We start from the raw sequence: 19,859 nt of genomic DNA on the forward strand, positions 1-19,859 counted from the left end.
CACTCAGAGGAAGAGGCGGTAAGAACCTGAGTTTGGTATCTTCTTAGCATGTCTGGATGCTGTCTTGCCTGATCTATTTGTGCCTTTAGTACCAAGTGGTGGTCTTTCTTTCTTTGAACTCTGGTTAATCTGTCTGAAGTCTCCTGTACTTCTATACTGTCCACCTCTTAGTACCAGGCATGTTTATGTGTGTGACTGTTTCTGTGACAGACACAAACACACAGCTTTACATGTGTGTTTGCGTCTGTCACAGAAACAGTGACAAGCCACACTGCAGGTCATTCAAGTCTTGATTTTCAACACATTTTACAAAAGCAAAAAGTTTTTCATTGGTAGCAAGATTTTTCTTGAGTCAAGTGTCATTTGTTGAAACAAGGCAGAATAAATTAAATCACTCTGCCAGTATCAACTTTTTGTCAGATCTCATCACTTGTAAAAATGAGTTTTTAAGACTCAATGAGAGACCTAATGACTTGTTAAGTTGGATATTTTTGTAGTGTCCCCTTGAATAGAGCTGATGACAAGCCACTGAAGTATAATCAGTGACAAATCCATGTGCAGTTTCAAGATCGAGTGAAGAACAAGTCCAAATCAGGGTTGAGTGCAAGTCATAGTGTGTCTAAAACAAACAAAACAGTGCCCATTCAATATTTTTAATACGGCTGTATTATGTGGGGATCATACTACACAATAGTTTTTCCTTTTGAGAGGCTCACTGTGTCAGATAAGGCTATCATAAAGTGTTTCTATCCACTTGTTTTTCTACATATTTTCAATTTGTGCATTAAAAACCCTGAGTGGAAACATCTATCATCTTCAGAATGAAGTCAAAATATCAAGTCTGGGTCATAACAATCAAGTCCTAGTACAACAGCTCTGCTCTTGAAATATACCGTAGTTTAAGTCGCCATCTCTGTCTCTAATACAGCCTTGTTTTTGAAATATGTTCTGATTAAATTTTGAATCAGCACCTGAGTTTTCTTTTGTCCCTGTATCAAAAGAAACTCAGTTTGAAATTAGTTTGTGGATACTGAAAACTGTCTTTTGAGTGAGCTGTTTATTTACCCACTCCATCACATCCAGAGTCTTGTACATTGTAAATGTATGTTGTGAAATCACATGACTCAGCTGCTCAGCTGAAATGTTTGGTCATAACATTATTAATCAGAGCCACTGGCCTGTATTTTTCCATTACGGCATGTTAGCCAGTGTTGTTTTCATTAGCCACTTAGCCTTTGAATGGGAACAACAATGAGTGCTGCTTCCATGAACTCTATTTCATGGGTCTAAGGACAAAAGAGAAATTTGGGAAGAGGATACCAGACTAGCACAATGTCAAACCCAACAAGAGCGACATAGGGCAATAGACTCCATGACTCCCCCTCCCTGCCCACTTCATACAGGAAAGGCGAGTCTTGCTCCAGGAAGGAGAGAACAGAGGAATTCTGTTGGCTTTACAGTACACAAACAAATCCCTGTACTGTGATCCTGCTGGGGAAAAAAGCAAAAAAAAAAAAAAAATAACTCTACAAGCCAGATGTCTTGGATTTTTGTTTTCTGCCTGATCAGAGCTAAAGGCTCAGGCAGGTGTCAAAGGAGCCACTCATTAAGATGATAACAGAATTTCCATTTCAGGTCATTTCCACAGTTCATGCCATACTGACAGTACAGTTGTTATTATTGGCCACATTTAGAATAGCAGAGCTCGGTGATAATCATCTCTCAGTGTTAAGTAGAAAGTAAAATGTTTGTTTTACACACCTCCGTTGATAAGCTATGTATGTGTAAGTAATGACATACTGCCAATTCTATTGTTATAGTCTTTTTTCCAGTGATGTTCACTATTGCAGTCACTGTTTAAAACACACGCTGTTTAATTTATACTCTCATTTTTATACTTAAACAGTCAAAACATTTTAAAACATAGATTCAGACAAAAGCACACACTCACAATAGTAGTCTAATTAAAAGCTAAACTAAACAGAAATGTTCATTCTTAAAGGGAGATACTGTAGTGATTGGAGCAAAGCTGCAGACAAAAGAATCATTATCGTTGAAGATGTAATCCACCGATTTTACATGTCAAAGTCATTTACTTGTCATGATTAGTACTACTCAGCCTATGAAAGCAGTTGCATAATGCCTTCTGTAGCTCTGGAGGAACTTTGTTAAGACTGAGACTGGAAATATAACAAACCTCTAACATGCTACCTACTGGGGGTGTGGAGTTTGAAAGACTTCAATTTTATTTATATAGCGCCAATTCATAACAGAAGGTATCTCACTGCATTTTTCCTATAGAGCAGGTCTAGACCGTACTCTATATAATATTTACAGAGACCCAACAAATCCCACCATGAGCAAGCACGACAGTGGCAAGAAAAAACTTCCATTAAGAGGCAGAAACCTTGGACAGAACCAGACTCAATGGTGGGCGGCCATCCGCCACTGCCGGTTGAGTTTAGAGAGAGAGCAGGAGGTAAGAAAGCATACAGTAGCACAATGCAAATTCCACATAGAATGTGACATAAACGTGTGTTTACCAGGCAGGGATGGTCTTATGAGAGACGCTTGAGGATCCAGTGTTTTTGGAACTTTGCCTCTGCTGCATTATTTTTGTATGTTCTGAGACTTTATGAAAGTGGAATCACTGCAGTACCTGATTAATGTTCCTGTTATGACCACGAAGAATACAGATATACTACAGTGGATGCAGCAGTGGCCTGAAGGTTAGGGAAGTTGGCTTGTGACCTGAGGGTTGCCATTTCAACCTTTGGACTGGCAGGATAAGTGAAAGAGCAGCACTTTCCCCTCACTACCACCACTGAGGTGCCCTTGAGCAAGGCCGTGGTGATTAATGGGCTTTGAGCCCCTGCAAGGTGCCTGTTTCGCTGCATGTACACATGGAATTACAGTAACCAGATTACTACTGTGCATGTAAAAGTTCTGAGTGATACATTCCTGATTAAGTAAAGGTTAAAAATGTGTGTAATGAGTCCATTAACAGCAGTGCGTCAGCTTTGTCCTATGAAAATTGTGTTCCTAAATAAGACACTGAAGCCATTCCTTTGCACTCCCAAAAAAATCAACAACCAATCACACACAAATATATATACAAAAATATGTTACTATACTGTAACCTTGCCGTGTGCGCTAACCATCTTGTCTTTCCACCACAGTTTGACTTTGGTGACGTCGCTGTCCACCAGGCAATCCACACCATAGAGTATTGTCTGGGATGCATCTCCAACACAGCCTCCTACCTGCGCCTCTGGGCCCTCAGCCTGGCTCATGCACGTGAGTAAAAGCATACATACACACGCACAAGCATGCACAGTTTTATGATACATATTCTGCAAAACATTATCTAAAGACTTTGTAGATAAAGACCCTTTTCTATACCCTATTTGACTATATACAGTAGCTACATTAGTTCAATAACGCTGGCTTCAAAGATGCTTGACATGTATATTTTGGTGAAAACCTTGTTGTCATCACTGTGTGTGTGTGCAGAGCTGTCAGAGGTGCTCTGGTCTATGGTGATGCACCTCGGTCTGTCCTCCAGGAGCGGGGGTGGGTTCTTCGGCCTGTCCATCATCTTCTCTGCCTTTGCCACCCTCACTGTTGCCATCCTGCTCATCATGGAGGGGCTGTCAGCCTTCCTGCATGCCCTGCGTCTGCACTGGTTAGACACACACACACACACACACACGATATATATATATATATGAAATACCCACACACATACAGCCCACATGCATGCTAATATTATATTAACTATTATATGTGCATATTTGCAAGGTGAGCACATGCACACTCACACATACTCACCATGTACACATACATCACATGCACGGAGCACATGCAGAAAGTAAACACTCTCAAGTCTACACAATGAATCCCACATTGATAGAAAACATACACCCAGCGAGCTGTCATTGTTTACCTCTTGAACCAAGTATCTCTGTCAAAGTTGCAGTTCTTCAGTTTTACGTGCGCATAAGGAATGCTAGCAGAATGAAACATTCCTGACTTAAAGTGGTTTACCAAACTGTGAGTGTACAGGACTCCAGATAACCTCACACCCTCCAGCTCCATCACCTCCTAGCACCACCTCCACCCTGCTGATCCAGCCTGCACCAGTGTTTTGAGATGTGGACACAGGCGGAGTACTGCAGAGAACTATGAGGAGGAGGTGTTGTGAAAGTGATGGATGATAAATGTTCAGTATCCCAAGTGGGAAACATCCCTTTCAGCACAGAGTACATAATTATATGCATCTAGTGATTTATAAGCACATAGGGACTGATTCATATACACACTGAGCTTCTCTGTCAGATAGTAGATATGTATCAATAAAAAAAAAGTAAAAGTAGCTACACACTGTGAGGGAGAGAAAGTGAAACAGTCCTTCCATCCAAAATGAAAAAAAAAGTGATATTTCTCATTTTTGGAGAGTGTTAAAAGAAGAATGTTAAACTATGTTTTTTGTAATTTGGGCGAATCTCTCTTTAATATCCTCAGCAAAGTTTCAGTGAAATGTGGCCATTGGTATTTACCTTGTCATAGACCAAGTGTTTGAAATTTTGTGATGATAGTGGTGCAAGTCAAAGGTCAGAAAGTCAACAAAATTGGCATTAAGAATCATCACTTGTCTGGGAGCGCCGCCCCAGTAGCTGAGTCCTTACCGCAGCGTCCCAGGCTTGAACCCTTTGCTGCATGTCATTGTCTCTCTCTCTCCCCCTTTCCTGTTTTTGTTATTGTAATAATGATAAGAAAATACAACTACTGTACTTTTACTTTTCTTGTTAGAAAACATAAAAGGCACTTAAATGTATAGTTCAACATTTTGTTGCTGACTCCAGCTCCATATCTAATGTGACATGAGATTGATATATACGGATATTTACGACCATTAGAGCTCAACGCACTGCAACCTAAGAAAACTCATGCAGATAGACAAATCACAAGCAAATTAAGAAAACATCAATTTGACAACACATGTGCAGCAAAACTGCTGCATTGAGAAAAATACAGAAATGCGCTGCAAAAACAGAAAATACATGTTTCTTTATTTGGTTGTGTAGTAGGGGAGAATCGGATGGTGGGAGGAAGAGAATTCCATAGTTTTGGGGCAGCGATAGAGAAGGCCCTGTCCCTATAACACTTAGTCCTGGATCTCGGGACAGACAGAAGTCTTTGGTCAGATGATCTCAGTTCTCTCACAGTGTGATATGGGGACTGGAGTTCTGTATTGTAAGAGGGGGCATGACCATTTAACACTTTGTAAGCATCAGGATTTTAAAATAAGTCCTGTAGCTACCAGGGAGTCAGTGTAGGGAGGCAAGAATGGGAGTAATGGGCTCCCTCTTTTTTGACCTTGTTAAAACTCAGTTGTATGAGTTGAAAGAACTCAGTTGAATGTGTGTGAATAGGGTGAATGTGATATGTAATGATGAAGCACTTTGAGTGGTTGCAAGACTAGAAAGGCGCTATACAAGTACAGTCATTACCATTTACACTCCTGTTCATGGTGGCATGGACTGTCTCAGACAGTCTGACAGGCATTTTGCAGGTTAACCAATTCATAGTCAATGTTCGCAGAGAGCAGCTTTACCCGATGCAGGTTTGGATGTTGTCCGTCGGGTCTGTACAGTTGCCTACGATTCCAGAACAGGTCAAAATTGTCAATAAAGTCCAGATTCATTCATTTTGCATTGCATTTTTCCTTTCTGCCAGGTGTGCAATAATAGAAACGGCCACAGCCCCGCCCAAGAGATGGGATTGGACCAGATATAAGGATGCGTTTACCATTGCCCTTTAGAGCAGAGATGAGTAGTTGGAAGTCTGCACGGAGGATTTCTGACTGACGTAATTTGATCCCACGTGAATGACCAGGTTGGAGCAGTCTGGATGGCGTTCTAGGACCGCTGGCAGTTTATTGAGGAACACAGGAAAGCAGCGTTGGGATTTGACATATTGAGAGGAGGTGGTGAGACTGCCTGGTGACCACTTTTCTTGCAGCCCCTGACCACTACCTTGGTCTAGATTGTGAGTTGAGCAGGAGGAGGGTTGAGGACGGGTTACTGGATCCCACAGGACGGTGTCAGATATGATCGAGTTCATCGCCAGTGTCTTTTTAGCCTGGGCAGAGGCGGTGTCACTGAAGGCGGACAAGAGACTATCCTTCTTTTTCAGTTCATCTGAGAGTTTACAGATATTCTCCTTGAGGTTAGTTATGCTTCTGTTAGCCTTCTGGAGCAGCTGGCAGTCTCCACAGGGCATTGTATCCGGAGTCTTGGAGATATAAGACACTGCGTCTTGGGGCACTAGCTAGCTACTTTGGCTAAAAACCAGCCAATGCTAGCTAGCAGCGGATTCCTCTAGCGGTACAAATGTAGGAAATCCGCAATTATGAGTAAAGCCAGTGTTGGGTGGCCACAGTTGAGCGACAGTAGAATCTGTTCTTGAGTTAAGCAGTATTTCTGTATTTCTAGAAATCCTGACGGTTCTTTCTTGGTGGAAGACCGCATCAAAGTGACACCACACTTGGACACAAAATGGTCAAACTGTGTGGGGGTCTTAACAGCATGAACATTCACTCATCTAAATTGTGACTCAGTTCTGAACGTCTACTGACGTTTAGTCATGGTCTTAACAAGCTTTCTAGTCGTGAGCCTGTCAACGTTCATTGACATTCAGAAGTGGTCTTATAAAGAAGTTTAAATTTTGACCATGTTCTTAATGTCCATACACGATCAGAGGGGGTCTTGGCCAGACGTCTAATAGCGAGCCTGTCATGAACGCAACTTGACATTCAAAGGCATTCTTTAAAAGACTTAAAATTTTCATCTAAGGTATTGAACCTGCATAGGACATATACTGTATATGACGTCCAAAAATGGGTGTGTACCAACTGACATTAAATGGAGATAATCTGCACCTCCATGTAATCTTTCCCTAAACCTAACCAAGTGATTTTTGTGCTTAAAATTTACTAAACCTTAATCATAGCGTTGTCATATTATAAAACATATTTTTCAACATTTGTAACAGTTTTGGAAGGCACAGACAAATGGTGTCATCTTGCTGATAGGGGTGTCAGATCAGAAAGCGCTTCTATGTGTCGCTCACTAGAGCACCATGTGTATCAATCCACCACTAAAAATTGTTCCCAGCAAATGCATTTCCTCCTGCTTGAGCAAAGTTTGATAAAAGCCACAGTGGCCAGCTGTTTTAAGAAATAACTTAGCCTTTTCTTTAAATGAAACTACATACTTGTGAGCTATTTTTTAAAGATTTACATCTTCAGTAGGAACCAATGGGCTTGTGGCTGAGAGCCACAGACAGGGTAGGATTTATTACAATAAGACAGAAAAATATATAGAATCGCCAGTCTTATCGTTTAAATTCTCAAATAAGATATTTTTATCAGCTTCAAAAACTCAGTATTGATATACAGAGGTAACAAAAAAGGTGTAAAATAGATTTGGAATTTAAAGGTTCTGTAACTGAGATTCTGAACATTAATATAGCAACAACTATAGATACTAAGTTATAGTGGAGTAATGGCATCCTGAGCAGAGGATGACGTCACACTCCCTCTGCCTGTGTTGTTATCCCACCCTCTCTGTGCTCTTTTTATACCAAGCGGCAACATCTGGGCCAGAAAGTGGAGCCAATGAGAAAGTGCCTTAAACCTACATTCTTTCTAATGGCCAGCAGGGGGCGACTCCACTGATTGCAAAAAGTAGTCAGATTGTATAGAAGTCTATGAGAAAATGACCCTACTTCTCACTTGATTTATTACCTCAGTAAACACTTTATGGTCTCAATCACTAGTTTCAAGTCTTAAACATTTTAAACTAGATGGCTATGTGCTATTTAAACGTCTTTTAGACGTCGAATCAACGGAAAATTGCTCAGTGGGTTACAGCTCCTTTAAATTAGAATGTTCAAATGACATGAACACTGAGTGAATCAGTGAACTAAAGAGGAAGGGTGTCCCCTGAGGCAGGAGCCACACTGTCTAAACAGAATGGAGCTCAGTGCTTCAGCCATGACAGAGTGAGTTTCTCAATTAACTTTTCTAACAAAGTGAATGCATAAGCTTCCAGTGGTCCACAGAAAGAGGCTGTGGTTATACTGGGCAGATTTCAGACTCCAGTGTGTGTAACTGTATGAATGTGAGGCACTTTGTTAATAAAGCAGTAGCATGTCGGCTCAACAGGTCTCTGCTAAGGTTAAAAAGAGTAGTAGAGTATTTTTCACAGAGGTGGGTGAATGGAAATAGTCATGTTCAAAGTAAACAGCAGTCAACCTGGACCCTCTGCTCTGCTGTCCACTTTTCACACATACTGATGAGTTATTTGTACAAACATACACAGACACACACACACAAACACACACACCAGAGTAAGTCGAGTGTAGTGTGTGTTAGGTACGAGCATTTTTTACACCTCCACAGATGTGTGGAGAGGCAGATAAGAGGATCTCTCATTTCTTTCGTCTTTTTAAGTGTTGTCCTCTCGCAGGTCCAGCAGGCCAAATATTTGCCACGGCTGGGAGACATTCCTGGGCACTCCCCTTGCTTGCTGAGGCCAGGAACCAGAAGGAACTAAAAATCCCCTCTTCTTAAATGAAGACATCAGAGGTTGCCAGGATTTGAGAATTACATTATTCTAACTGTGGATGCAAGTAAATTTAGCGTGCTGAGGAAAATTCTCAAAATATGGTAAAAGAGCGAAAACCAAATGATTTTCATTTTACTGCAGATGAATCAGAAAATTAAGTGCAGTTCACTTACAATCTTACAATCAAGTCTTACAGTCTGTAACTGGATTATATTTATATAGCACTTGCACTTATATAGCAACCTTGGGATTAATGGACGACCCACTCTACCTCCTGAGCCACAGCCGCCCCTCATAGAAAGTGATTGCTGGTATTGAAAAGAATGTTATTGTGTATTATTAATAACTTTATTGCTTAAAGCTCTGTGACCTTTTTATTTTAAGATATAATAACCCCTTAATTTGGGGGAAATAGCCAGAAATTCACAAAAACTGTATTTTAAAAAGTGCAGTTAGCATTCTCCATGTTTCCAACTCCCCTGTCATCTGAAGTAGCAGGCACCCCAGAATGGAAATGTTTTCAAAAACTGATGAACTTTATCACATATTCATTGAAAAAGTTCATTTTCTGTATGAACATAACTTTTTCTCAATAAGCAGGCAGCACATCAGAGTCTTGTTTTACTGGTAGAGATATGAGAGGAGGTGTCAATGACTGTGGCTTTCAGCAGCCATATTTGGTCACATAGCAATCTGAGTTTGTGCAGTTCATAAGACTGTATTCCTTTTATGTGTTCCATTCACTGACTCTCACAGTTCATTTCTACCTACTGCTGTCATCTGTGTGTGTGTAAATGTCTGAGACATGTTATTCTGTACAAACAACAAAGTGAAGAGTTCAAGGATTTCAAAAGGCTAAGCTTCCCACTAGCTTACTGCTAAGCATCTGGTCTGTGGAACATGGAGCTTGTTAAAGCCAGAAATGTGGGCCGATGGGCGGAGTGGTTTCCTGCATGTGGAAAAAGTTCCACTTGGATTTCCCCAATGCCACGCTGCACTGCAGCTACAAAGTTTATCTGAGGTTTTATTAAAGCATGTTCAGGAAGTAGATTAACCAGTCTTGTGGTTTTCAAGACATATTTTGCTATCACTTTCTAATGAGGAACCTTTATAAAGAGTTTATAACTTTGTAATCTTACTGCTTTAAATTTTAAAACTCCCATTGACTTGTGTTTATCCTTTCTATTTGGTAATAATGGAGTTATAAATGTTGGTAATGCACAAATAAATACTCATGGGTTTCTTACTTCTTAATAATCCACAGTTAGCAATGTTAATAACACATTCATTAAGTGGTTTAAATCCATCAAGTCTGCAGTTATAAATATTAATAAGTGGTTGATTAATGGATTTTGGTCCATTCCAAGTGGTCAAACTGGGATTGGCAACTGGCAACCCAAAAGTTGTTCTTATCAATGCTTATAAATGATCAATTGAGTGCATGATTTATGATTTATTAACAACTAAAATAAAGCCATTAGTCACAACTTATAACCCTTCATAAACCCTTTATCAAAGGCACCTTACTATGGAGAGGCACTTTAATTTGTACAGTATGAGTATAGTAATAATAATAGTATGTCATTTCAGAGAGCAGAGACTAATTGCACTGTTGTGTGGGAGGATTTGAATTTGATTTACTTGGAATGTGCCCTACCTTAAAGACATAACAGCCAAATAAATATTAGTTTTAAGGAATAAGATTAATATCACAACATTATATCAAGGTACAAACTGCACTTCAGTCTTAAGGTTATACATGCTAACTTTCCTGGTTTCTAGCGTACTTTAATGCTATCTGCTGGCGGGTTCCTGTCTTTGTTTTGACTGGAAAAGTCAAAATAAGTATAAAAAGGGATCATTAGCACATCAGTCGGTCTGTTAGTATGACAGGTGAAGTTGTCTGATTAGAAGAGCGAGGTTTTGGCGGTTGCCTTTCAGACAATGAGTCAGCTCAGCCAGGATGTCACTGGAAGATAATGGTAGTCTGAACAAGAAAGCTGCAGGTATCCATGATCTACCCAGCTGGGGAAAAAACGTATTATTATTTCTTTCTTTGTTGTCTTGATACACTGTTTTGTCTTCTTGTAGTAATGCTAACATAGTTATTAAGACTCCAAGGGCATTTTTTAAATGTTTTAAGCACCATCATCACGTCAAAATATTTATCTGTCAAATACTTTAATTTATGACTAAATACCTTCCAAACTAATGACAGTCCCATCAGCGTCAGCTATACTTATGTTTCTCACCTATACTCACCTGGCCAATTACTGCATGAAGTGGGTATGATTGTCAGTTTTTAGTAGAGAAAATGAGGGCAGACTGTAAAAGTTTAGAGACCAACTTTCTGTTTCAACTTTGACTTATTGTACTGTTTCCCAGATCTCAGCAATTAAATTAAGAACCAAGTTGTAATAAGCTGGAATTATCCTTTAATGGGCTGTCCATGCAGCATGGGGTAACTTCTGCCACAGCTACCACCACTTAGAAACAATCTATTCAATTCAGTTCAATTCAAATTTATATTTATATAGTGCCAATTCATAACAGAAGTTATCTCATTGCACTTTTCATTGAGCAGGTCTAGACCGTACTCTTTATAATATTAATTATTATCTATGGATTGTAAATTGTAGTTTTTGCCATGAAATGAATGTGTTGCGTTGTAGGGCCGTGAGTTAACATTTGGTGATATTTGTAATATGACTACAAAGCAATATGATTCCTCCCAGTATTTGATCAGTATATCCAGAAATGTTTAATTTTCATTTAATTTAACTTAACTCCACAGTTTAGAATCAATATGGATCAAATGGATGTATTGATTTGTTACTTCCTGACCATGAACCAGTGTTATTTTGAGAAAAGAACAGAGCTGTCCTTTGAAAAGTTACCAAAATTGTAGGTCACAGAGTCCCAATTCCAATATCAGTATAGGAAAAGGGTTTTAGATGCTCTTTAACATCCTGACGCCTTTAGTCGTGGTAATGTTTGTTTATTATATATTTACCTTGTGGTCAAATGGTCAAATATGTTGACCATTTTGGGAAGATAAATACAAGAATTTGCCTGTTATGTTTAATGGAGAAGAGCCACCAACGGGACAAAATAGAGATCCTGCTCACTGTCCAAAGCTCAGTTATATTATTATTCATGATATATTTTATTAACTGACAGTGTTTCAGCTTGAGAATAATCTTCCTCAGTTCACCCTGACAAGAATAATATTCAACAGGAAACACTTTGATCTTGTGATATGTATATATCGATATATTTGACCATACTCATTAAACCCCAGTTTTCACCACCAGTTTCTTTCTGCTTGTCGTTCCTTTTCAGGGTGGAGTTCCAGAACAAGTTCTACTCTGGCCAGGGCTTCAAGTTTGTCCCCTTCTCATTTGAGAGCATCCTGGAGGGACGATTTGACGAGTGAGAGTCCCAGCAGAGTCCCCAGCCTTCCCTTCTCTCCTCTATGTATGTGTTTGTGTGCATGAGCCCAGGTGCAGCCCTCTGTCCCCCTCTAGTGGTCATTTGTGAAACGTTTGCGTATGAGTTATAATGTAGTCCTTGTAAAGGGTTTTTCCAGAGCACACTATGCCCATACTGGAGCTTCTAGTGCTGTGGCACAGTACCATCACTGTACTCAGCACTCAGCATGTTCACAACCGCTGTAATAACATCTCCTCTTCCAACTTTCCTTCTAAGATATCCATAACCAAATACATTTGGCCTGGTCTGTGTCCTTATAGATGAATCTGGATTGTAGGCAGAAGTAAAACTTGGAAAATCTTCATGTTTAGATGACTTTCTGAGTGGCTTGCCAACAAAAGACTGACCAGGGACCACTAAAGACCAAGTGATCTGCCTACACAGGACCACTGGTGAGCCACCAGCCCTTGCTTCTTGCTAGCTTGGTACTATGTTTCCTGGCTGAAATTCCACTTTTACAGTATCATGCATTTCCGATTTTTATTACATGCATTTCTTCTGATTACAATGCAAGAAATCATGAAGTTTGATGATTTAAATCATAGCTAACCACTATTCCTGCTGGGTTAATGAGCTCCTCCACACAGCAGTTTCACTGTAGGTCGGACAGAAGCGCTACACTGCTAATTTCTCCCCGGTACTTTGTGACTGGATAAGTTCCACATTCACACAGAATACCTTCATATGTCAGAGGGGGCGACTGCTTACCTTGATATACCCAAACATCTGTCCTGTCAGTGTAAACGTGTTCAATTCCACTCTCCCATCACAGTAATGGCAGTGGCGCTTGAGAGACAACACCCCTACATCTTTGCATTTTGGTGTCATTTCCTGTAGTGAGTCTACATTAAAGTTGCCTCTCCTAATAAACTGCACTACAGTTTTGTTGGAGGAGGATTTGGAACAAGATTTTCTCAGTGTGGTTAGGTGGTGTCTGGAACTGAACCAGAATCCAGAGTTGACATAAATACCACTGCAAACCTGTGTAAAATACCCTCACTTACGGATATGTACAGCATGGAGCACTTAGGCAATGGAAAAACCTTTAAAGATTCATCCTGCTAATGAAAAAGACTGTAAGACCAGCTGTTTTACTCCAGTATAATCAGAAAATCTACACAAACATTGCAGAAATCCCAGTGTTCACGCTGAGCTTGTAGTTTTACTTTAAGAACTGACAAATCATCAGACAGTGCAAGGGAATAACAATATTGAGACACAAGACAGAAGAATTGTACTATGATACATTTGTATACAGTAAGAATTAATTTCATAGCTAAACACTGTATTAAAGGCCCAGTCATGTTAAATGCTAAGATCTCCGAATGTGGTGACATCGCTAAAAAGGATTCTGAAACACGAGCAGTCAGATGAATGTGAAACGCATTTGGAAGAGAAAATGGCGAACTGTAAAATTATTAAAGTATACAGACCAACTTCCTGCTTCAACTATGACTTAGTGTGTTCCCAGATCTCAGCAATTATTAAAATTAAGACCCAAGCTGGAATTATCCTTTTATGTGCTGTCCATACAGCATGGCTTATCTTCTGCCACAGCTACCACTTACTATGGGTTGTAGAGTGTAGTTTTTGCCATGAAATGATATGATGTGGAATTGTAAGGCCATGATTCAACATTTGGCATTGCAATATGATTAAAAAGCAATATGATTCCTCCCAGTATTTGATCAGTACACCCAGAAATCACATTGTTCATTTCCATTTAATTTCACTATAAACTCCACCAGTTTATAGAATCATTGTATGGATCAAATGGATGTATTGATTTGTTATTATCTGACCATGACCCAGTGTTATATTGAGAGGAGAACACAGTTGTCCATGATGAGATGACGACATGGTGTCCTCTGTGCTGTGATCTGTAACTTCCCTGTGCTCAGTCTGTGTGAATTCTTGTTGTACCCCAGCTGAAGAACTGTACTGATACATTTACTCTAAAGTATCTAAATGTTAATTGTGTGGAATCACCTCCAGTTGTTTCAATGTGGGAAATAATATCACTCATGAAAGAATTGTGACACAACTTTGTCCTTCCTTTGTTTTTGAAAAATGTACACTACTTTTTCAACATATCTTAACTTTAATTTTGAAATTACAGTGTGCAACATTTTAAACAAATTACTCAATCTGGTCACCATACCCATTAAGGGTTAAATAAGGTGAAGATTTAAAGTATGCTGTGCTGCATTGAAACATCTATTCTGTTTAAACTGAGGCACAGTTTATATTCATAACAACAATCATGGTAGTCTGATAATGATAATGAAGTCATTGATATTGTATTTGATTTTCATTATTTAGATTCTTTTTTTGTTTGTTTTGCTTCAGAAAACATGTTTGTGAAGTCTACATGAGATTTTCAGTTGTATCATTCTGATGCCAAAAGGCTGCAGACAAAAAGAGCCTCTAAACAACACATGTAAGTGATGTTGGTCAGTGACTGGTGATATGGAAGGTAATGTGTTTGTGATCAATAATAAATAGAAACCAGGGCATTCATCTTGTGTCCTGTTTTTTTTTTCTCACTCTCTCTGGGTAAAGCAGGTAAATCCTCAGATCCTCAGGAGCCCTGAAGGGCACAGGTTCACTGTGTGGTAATTATAGAACTGATTAATTACAAAATTGTTGGATGTTATGCAGCATCTGGGCCATAGCCAAAATTTTAGAAACACTGAGGTAAAACATCTGTAAAAATGTTTTCAGGTTTAATTAATTCAGCTGTTTCATTTTAACTTTGTTGGTGGTGGTTTTGATTTCAAAACTGTTGCATGTCCCAAAGTTTTCATACATCATGGTCTAAAAAAGCTCCCACTGTTAGGAATTGCATTGTGGTGGATTTTTTTTTTTTTTTTTGTATTTATTCATAATGTATTTCTTAATTTTTCTTTGCCTGAAAATACTCAAATTTAATAAATTTAATTAAATGATGAAAAGTAAACTTTAAATTTAAACTTCAGGTCCCCAAATCCCAGAAAAAAAACATTTTTGCATTCAGTGCCTCTTAAAATAGTCTTAATACTTTAAAGGACTATAGGACACTGTGAGCATCAGCAGGAGGTAGTTGCACAATGTAAATAAATTTGACTGCACAGAAAATAGGCCCAGAAGGGAATTGGTAGTAATACCAGAGGAGCCAATCACCAACTACTAGTTGATAGAGCAGTCACTCGAGACAAGGCAGACCGCCCTGTGTACCACCTGGATTGACTACACAAAAGCCTATGACTCAATGCCACATGGATACTGGAATGCTTGGAAATGTACAAGATCAACAGGACACTAAGAGCCTTCATCAACTCAGTGGGGCTATGGAAAACAAGTCTAGAAGCCAACAACGGATGGTATCAAAAAGAGGGAAAATGGTCAAAACCAAGGGGGTTGAACCATTAGAGGCAACATTGCAGATGTTCAGGGCAGCTACAAATACATTGGGATCCCGCAAGCAAACGGAAACCAGGAGGAGGCAGCAAGGAAGTCAGCCACAGCCAGATACCTACACAGAGTAAGGCAGGTCCTGAAAAGTCAGCTGAATGGGAAGAACAAGATCCGAGCCAGCCACACATACGCCCTGCCAGTCATCAGATACCCTGCTGGTATAATAAACTGGCCAAAGGAGGAGATAGAGGTCAATCAAGTCAAGGAAGCTCCTCACAATGCATGGAGGGTTTCACCCAAATCCAGCACCCTGAGGCCCAGCACCCTGAGAGTATACACTAAGCAGAATGAGGACTAGTGAGTGTCAGAACCACTTTCCAGGATGAAACAACAAAGATCCAGGAGTACATCAGGAAGATGGCCCCCAATGACAAATGGCTAAGTGAATACCTCAGGCAGCAGAAACCCAAGGGTGAGGAGAAGGATGAACCATTAAGGAGAGACAAGCCCCTGTACGGCATGTACCACCAACAGATAGAAGAAGTGGCTGGTATCAAGAAATTCTACCAGTGGCTGGAAAAGGCTGGACTAAAGGACAGCACAGAAGCACTAATTATGGCAGCACAAGAACAGGCACTCAGTACACAATCAATAGAGGCTAGGGTTTACCACCCCAGACAGGACCCCAGGTGCAGACTGTGCAAAGATGCCCTTGAGACAGTTCAGCACATAACAGCAGGGTGTAAGATGCAGAAAGGAGCAACGTACATATAATGCCATGACCAAGTGGCTGGCATAGTGTACAGGAACATCTGCCATGAGTATGGGCTGGAAGTCCCAAGGTCAAAATGGAAGACACCTCCTAAGGTAGTTGAGAATGACTGAGCTAAGATTCTGTATGGCTAACCAACCAGACACCATGTTGATCGACAAATAGCAGAAGAAGACAGTGGTGATAGATGTAGCAATCGCAAGTGACAGCAACATCAAGAAGAAGGAACACGAGAGGCTTGAAAAATACCAAGGGCTGAAAGAGGAGCTAGAAAAGATGTGGAGAGTAAAAGCAACAGTGTTGCCAGTGGTAATCGGAGCATTGGGGGCTGTGACCCCCATACTGGGAGATTGGCTCCAGCAAATTCCAGGTACAACATCTGAAGTCTCTGTCCAGAAGAGTGCAGTCCTAGGAAGAGCTAAGATACTGCGCAGAACCCGAGCTGAGGAAGACACGATCCCTGACACAATCTCTGTCACCACTGTGCCCCCTCACCCCCCTTGTTTTTTTTTTGTAGTATAATGCTACACACCATGTGTGTATTACAATGTCTGTGCAAGTCTTCTGTGCACCATCACATAGCTCTATAAATGATAGGTGTATATAGTGTTTATAGTTCTTATTTTCTATTCGCTATTTCTATTTTATTTTTATTTTTTATCTATTAACCTTTTCCTGTACGTGTTGAATCTTGAGCTGCTTTAACAAGCGAATTTCCCCTGTGTGGGATCAATGAAATTTATCTTTTTTGATGGCACCCCAAGTTGTTGCTATGCTCATATGATATCTGGAGTCAAGAGCTCTCTATAACAGTTGGTCCCATGTTTGTAGCCTCTTTTGTTGCTGGATTATAAGCCTTCAAACATGCACCAAGGCCAAGGTTCAAAGGGCAGTATCTCAAAGCAGGAGCCATGAAGAATCTTCATACTGACATGTCTTACTCTCCAGTTTGCAGCTTTTCCAACGATGAATCTGGTTTAGCTCCAGTATATAAAATTAAGCTTTTTGTTTGTTTGTTTTTTCTTTTTTAGTGGAACTTGTGACCAAAATGAGTCACCTACAGAGATTATTGTACAATATTACAATCTACCGCATTAGTACCACAGGCTTGGAGGAAGGCCTGAAGTGCTGGGGTTATGGCTGAAAAGACCAACTTGTTCTCATTCACAGGTCATCAAATACCGAGGGACGCATAGGCTACTGTTTACACAACCCTTGTGATTTTTTGTATCTTTATGAATCTTGGTTTGGGGATTTTATGTCAGCATTACATAGCCCATTCAATCAGAATCTGCTTTATTAAACAATGCAAGCATACAAAGATTGTGTCTTGGCGTTTGCTCCCAAAAAACGCAACACCCAAGAATAATAATTAGATTGACATTTTAAAATCTATTTACAGTATGGAATAGTACTAGTTTTGAAATGGGATATAAAACTTGAAATTAAATATTGACTTTACAAAGGAAATATGGACTGTGCTATGGACAAAGCAATTAGGGGAATGAAATATATGAAGGTGACAAGAGCAAAAATTGAATGTGACATGTGCATAAATAATTTAATTATGTAACAGTGGAGGTTGAATTGAGGTCGAAGACGAAGAAGGAGAGGAGGAAGGTGTGTTCGTAGGCAGAGAGAGAAGAGGAAAGCTAAGAATGTAGGACTGACAGTAGGGACTTTGAATGTTGGGACTATGACAGGGAAGGCTAGAGAGTTGATTGACATGATGCAGTGTCCAGGAGACCAAGTGGAAAGGTAGCAAGGCTAGAAGCTTAGGAGCAGGGTTCAAGTTGTTCTACCATGGGTCAGATAGGAAGAGAAACGGAGTAGGAGTTATCCTGAAAGAGGAGTTTGTGAGGAATGTTCTAGAGGTGAAAAGAGTATCAGACAGGTTGATGAGTCAGAAGCTGGAAATTGAAGGGGTGATGTTCAATGTTGTGAGTGATTATGTCCCACAGGTAGGATGTGAGTTAGAAGAGAAGGAGAAATTCTGGAGTGAGTTAGATGAAGTGATGCAGAGCATCCCCAGAGGTGAGAGAGTGGTGATTGTTGCAGATTTCAATGGGCATGTAGATGAAGGGAACAGAGGTGATGAGAATGTGATGGGTCTTCAGACAGATGGTGGTAGACCTTGCAAAGAGGATGGAAATGGCTGTAGTGAACACTTTCTTCCAGAAAAGGCAGGAACATAGGGTTACATATAAGAGCGGAGGTAGAAGCACTCAGGTGGACTACATCTTGTGTAGACATTGTAATCTGAAACAGACCAGTGATTGTAAAGTAGTGGTAGGGGAGAGTGTAGCCAGACAACACAGGATGGTAGTGTGTAAAATGACTCTGGTGGTGAGGAAGATGAAGAGGACAAAGGCAGAGCAGAGGACGAAGTGGTGGAAGTTGAAAAAGGAAGAATGTCGTGTAGTTTTCTTGGAGGAGCTGAGACAGACTCTAGGTGGTCAGGAAGTGCTCCCAGATGACTGGACCACTACAGCTAATGTGATCAGGGAGACAGGTAGGAGGGTACTCGGTGTGTCATCTGGAAAGAGGAACGTGGACAAGGAGACTTGGTGGTGGAATGAGGAAGTTCAGGACTGTATACAGAGAAAGAGGTTAGCTAAGAAGAAGTGGAACACTGAGAAGACTGAAGAGAGTAGACAGGAGTACAGGGAGATGCAGCGTAAGGTGAAGGTAGAGGTGGCAAAGGCCAAACAAAGAGCATATGAGGACTTGTATGCTAGGTTGGACACTAAAGAGGGAGAGGTGGATTTGTACAGGTTGGCCAGACAAACAGATAGAGATGGGAAGGATGTGCAGCAGGTTAGGGTGATTAAAGATAAGGATGGAAATGTATTGACAGGTGCCAGGAGTGTGATGGGAAGATGGAAGGAGTACTTTGAAGAGTTGATGAATGAGGAAAATGAAAGGGAACGAAGAGTAGAAGAGGTGACTGGTGTGGAGCAGGAAGTAGCAAAGATTAGCAAGAGTGAAGTGAGGAGGACGTTGAAGAGGATGAAAAGTGGAAAGGCAGTTGGTCCTGATGACATACCTGTGGAGGTATGGAAGTGTCTAGGAGAGATGGCACTAGAGTTTCTGACTAGTTTGTTTAACAAGATCTTGGAGAGTGAGAGGATGCCCGAGGAATGGAGGAGAAGTGTACTGGTGCCAATTTTTAAGAACGAGGGAGATGTGCAGAGCTGTGGCAACTACAGAGGAATAAAGCTGATGAGCCATACAATGAAGTTGTGGGAAAGAGTAGTGGAAGCTAGGCTAAGGGCAGAGGTGAGCATTTGTGAGCAGCAATATGGTTTCATGCCTAGAAAGAGTACAACAGATGCAGTATTTGCTTTGAGGATGTTGACGGAGAAGTACAGAGAAGGTCATAGGGAGTTGCATTGTGTCTTCATAGACTTAGAGAGAGCGTATGACAGGGTGCCGAGAGAGGAGCTGTGGTATTGTATGAGGAAGTCTGGAGTGGCAGAGAAGTATGTTAGAGTGGTGCAGGACATGTATGAGAGCTGTAAGACCTTGGTGAGGTGTGCTGTAGGTGTGACAGAGGAGTTCAAGGT

At 40.5% G+C, this 19,859-nt stretch overlaps 1 protein-coding gene across 4 annotated transcripts in view; it reads left to right on the top strand.

Moving 5' to 3' along the window:
- The window catches only part of LOC122867481 (V-type proton ATPase 116 kDa subunit a1-like), a 45,284-nt gene extending 30,639 nt beyond the window's left edge, over positions 1-14,645 (top strand). For 2 of the 4 annotated variants that reach the window (XM_044178317.1, XM_044178319.1), the window contains exons 20-23: positions 1-18; positions 3,180-3,297; positions 3,514-3,685; positions 11,976-14,645. In XM_044178317.1, coding sequence (XP_044034252.1) covers positions 1-18; positions 3,180-3,297; positions 3,514-3,685; positions 11,976-12,069 — 402 coding nt within the window. In that variant the 3' untranslated portion in view covers positions 12,070-14,645. The remainder of the gene's footprint in view (positions 19-3,179; positions 3,298-3,513; positions 3,686-11,975) is intronic. The other 2 variants (XM_044178318.1, XM_044178320.1) reach the window with 1 other exon arrangement.
- The last annotated feature ends 5,214 nt before the right edge of the window (positions 14,646-19,859 follow it).

This window comes from Siniperca chuatsi, linkage group LG20 (genome assembly GCF_020085105.1).
Source record: "Siniperca chuatsi isolate FFG_IHB_CAS linkage group LG20, ASM2008510v1, whole genome shotgun sequence".
NCBI classification, from domain to species: Eukaryota; Metazoa; Chordata; class Actinopteri; order Centrarchiformes; family Sinipercidae; genus Siniperca; species Siniperca chuatsi.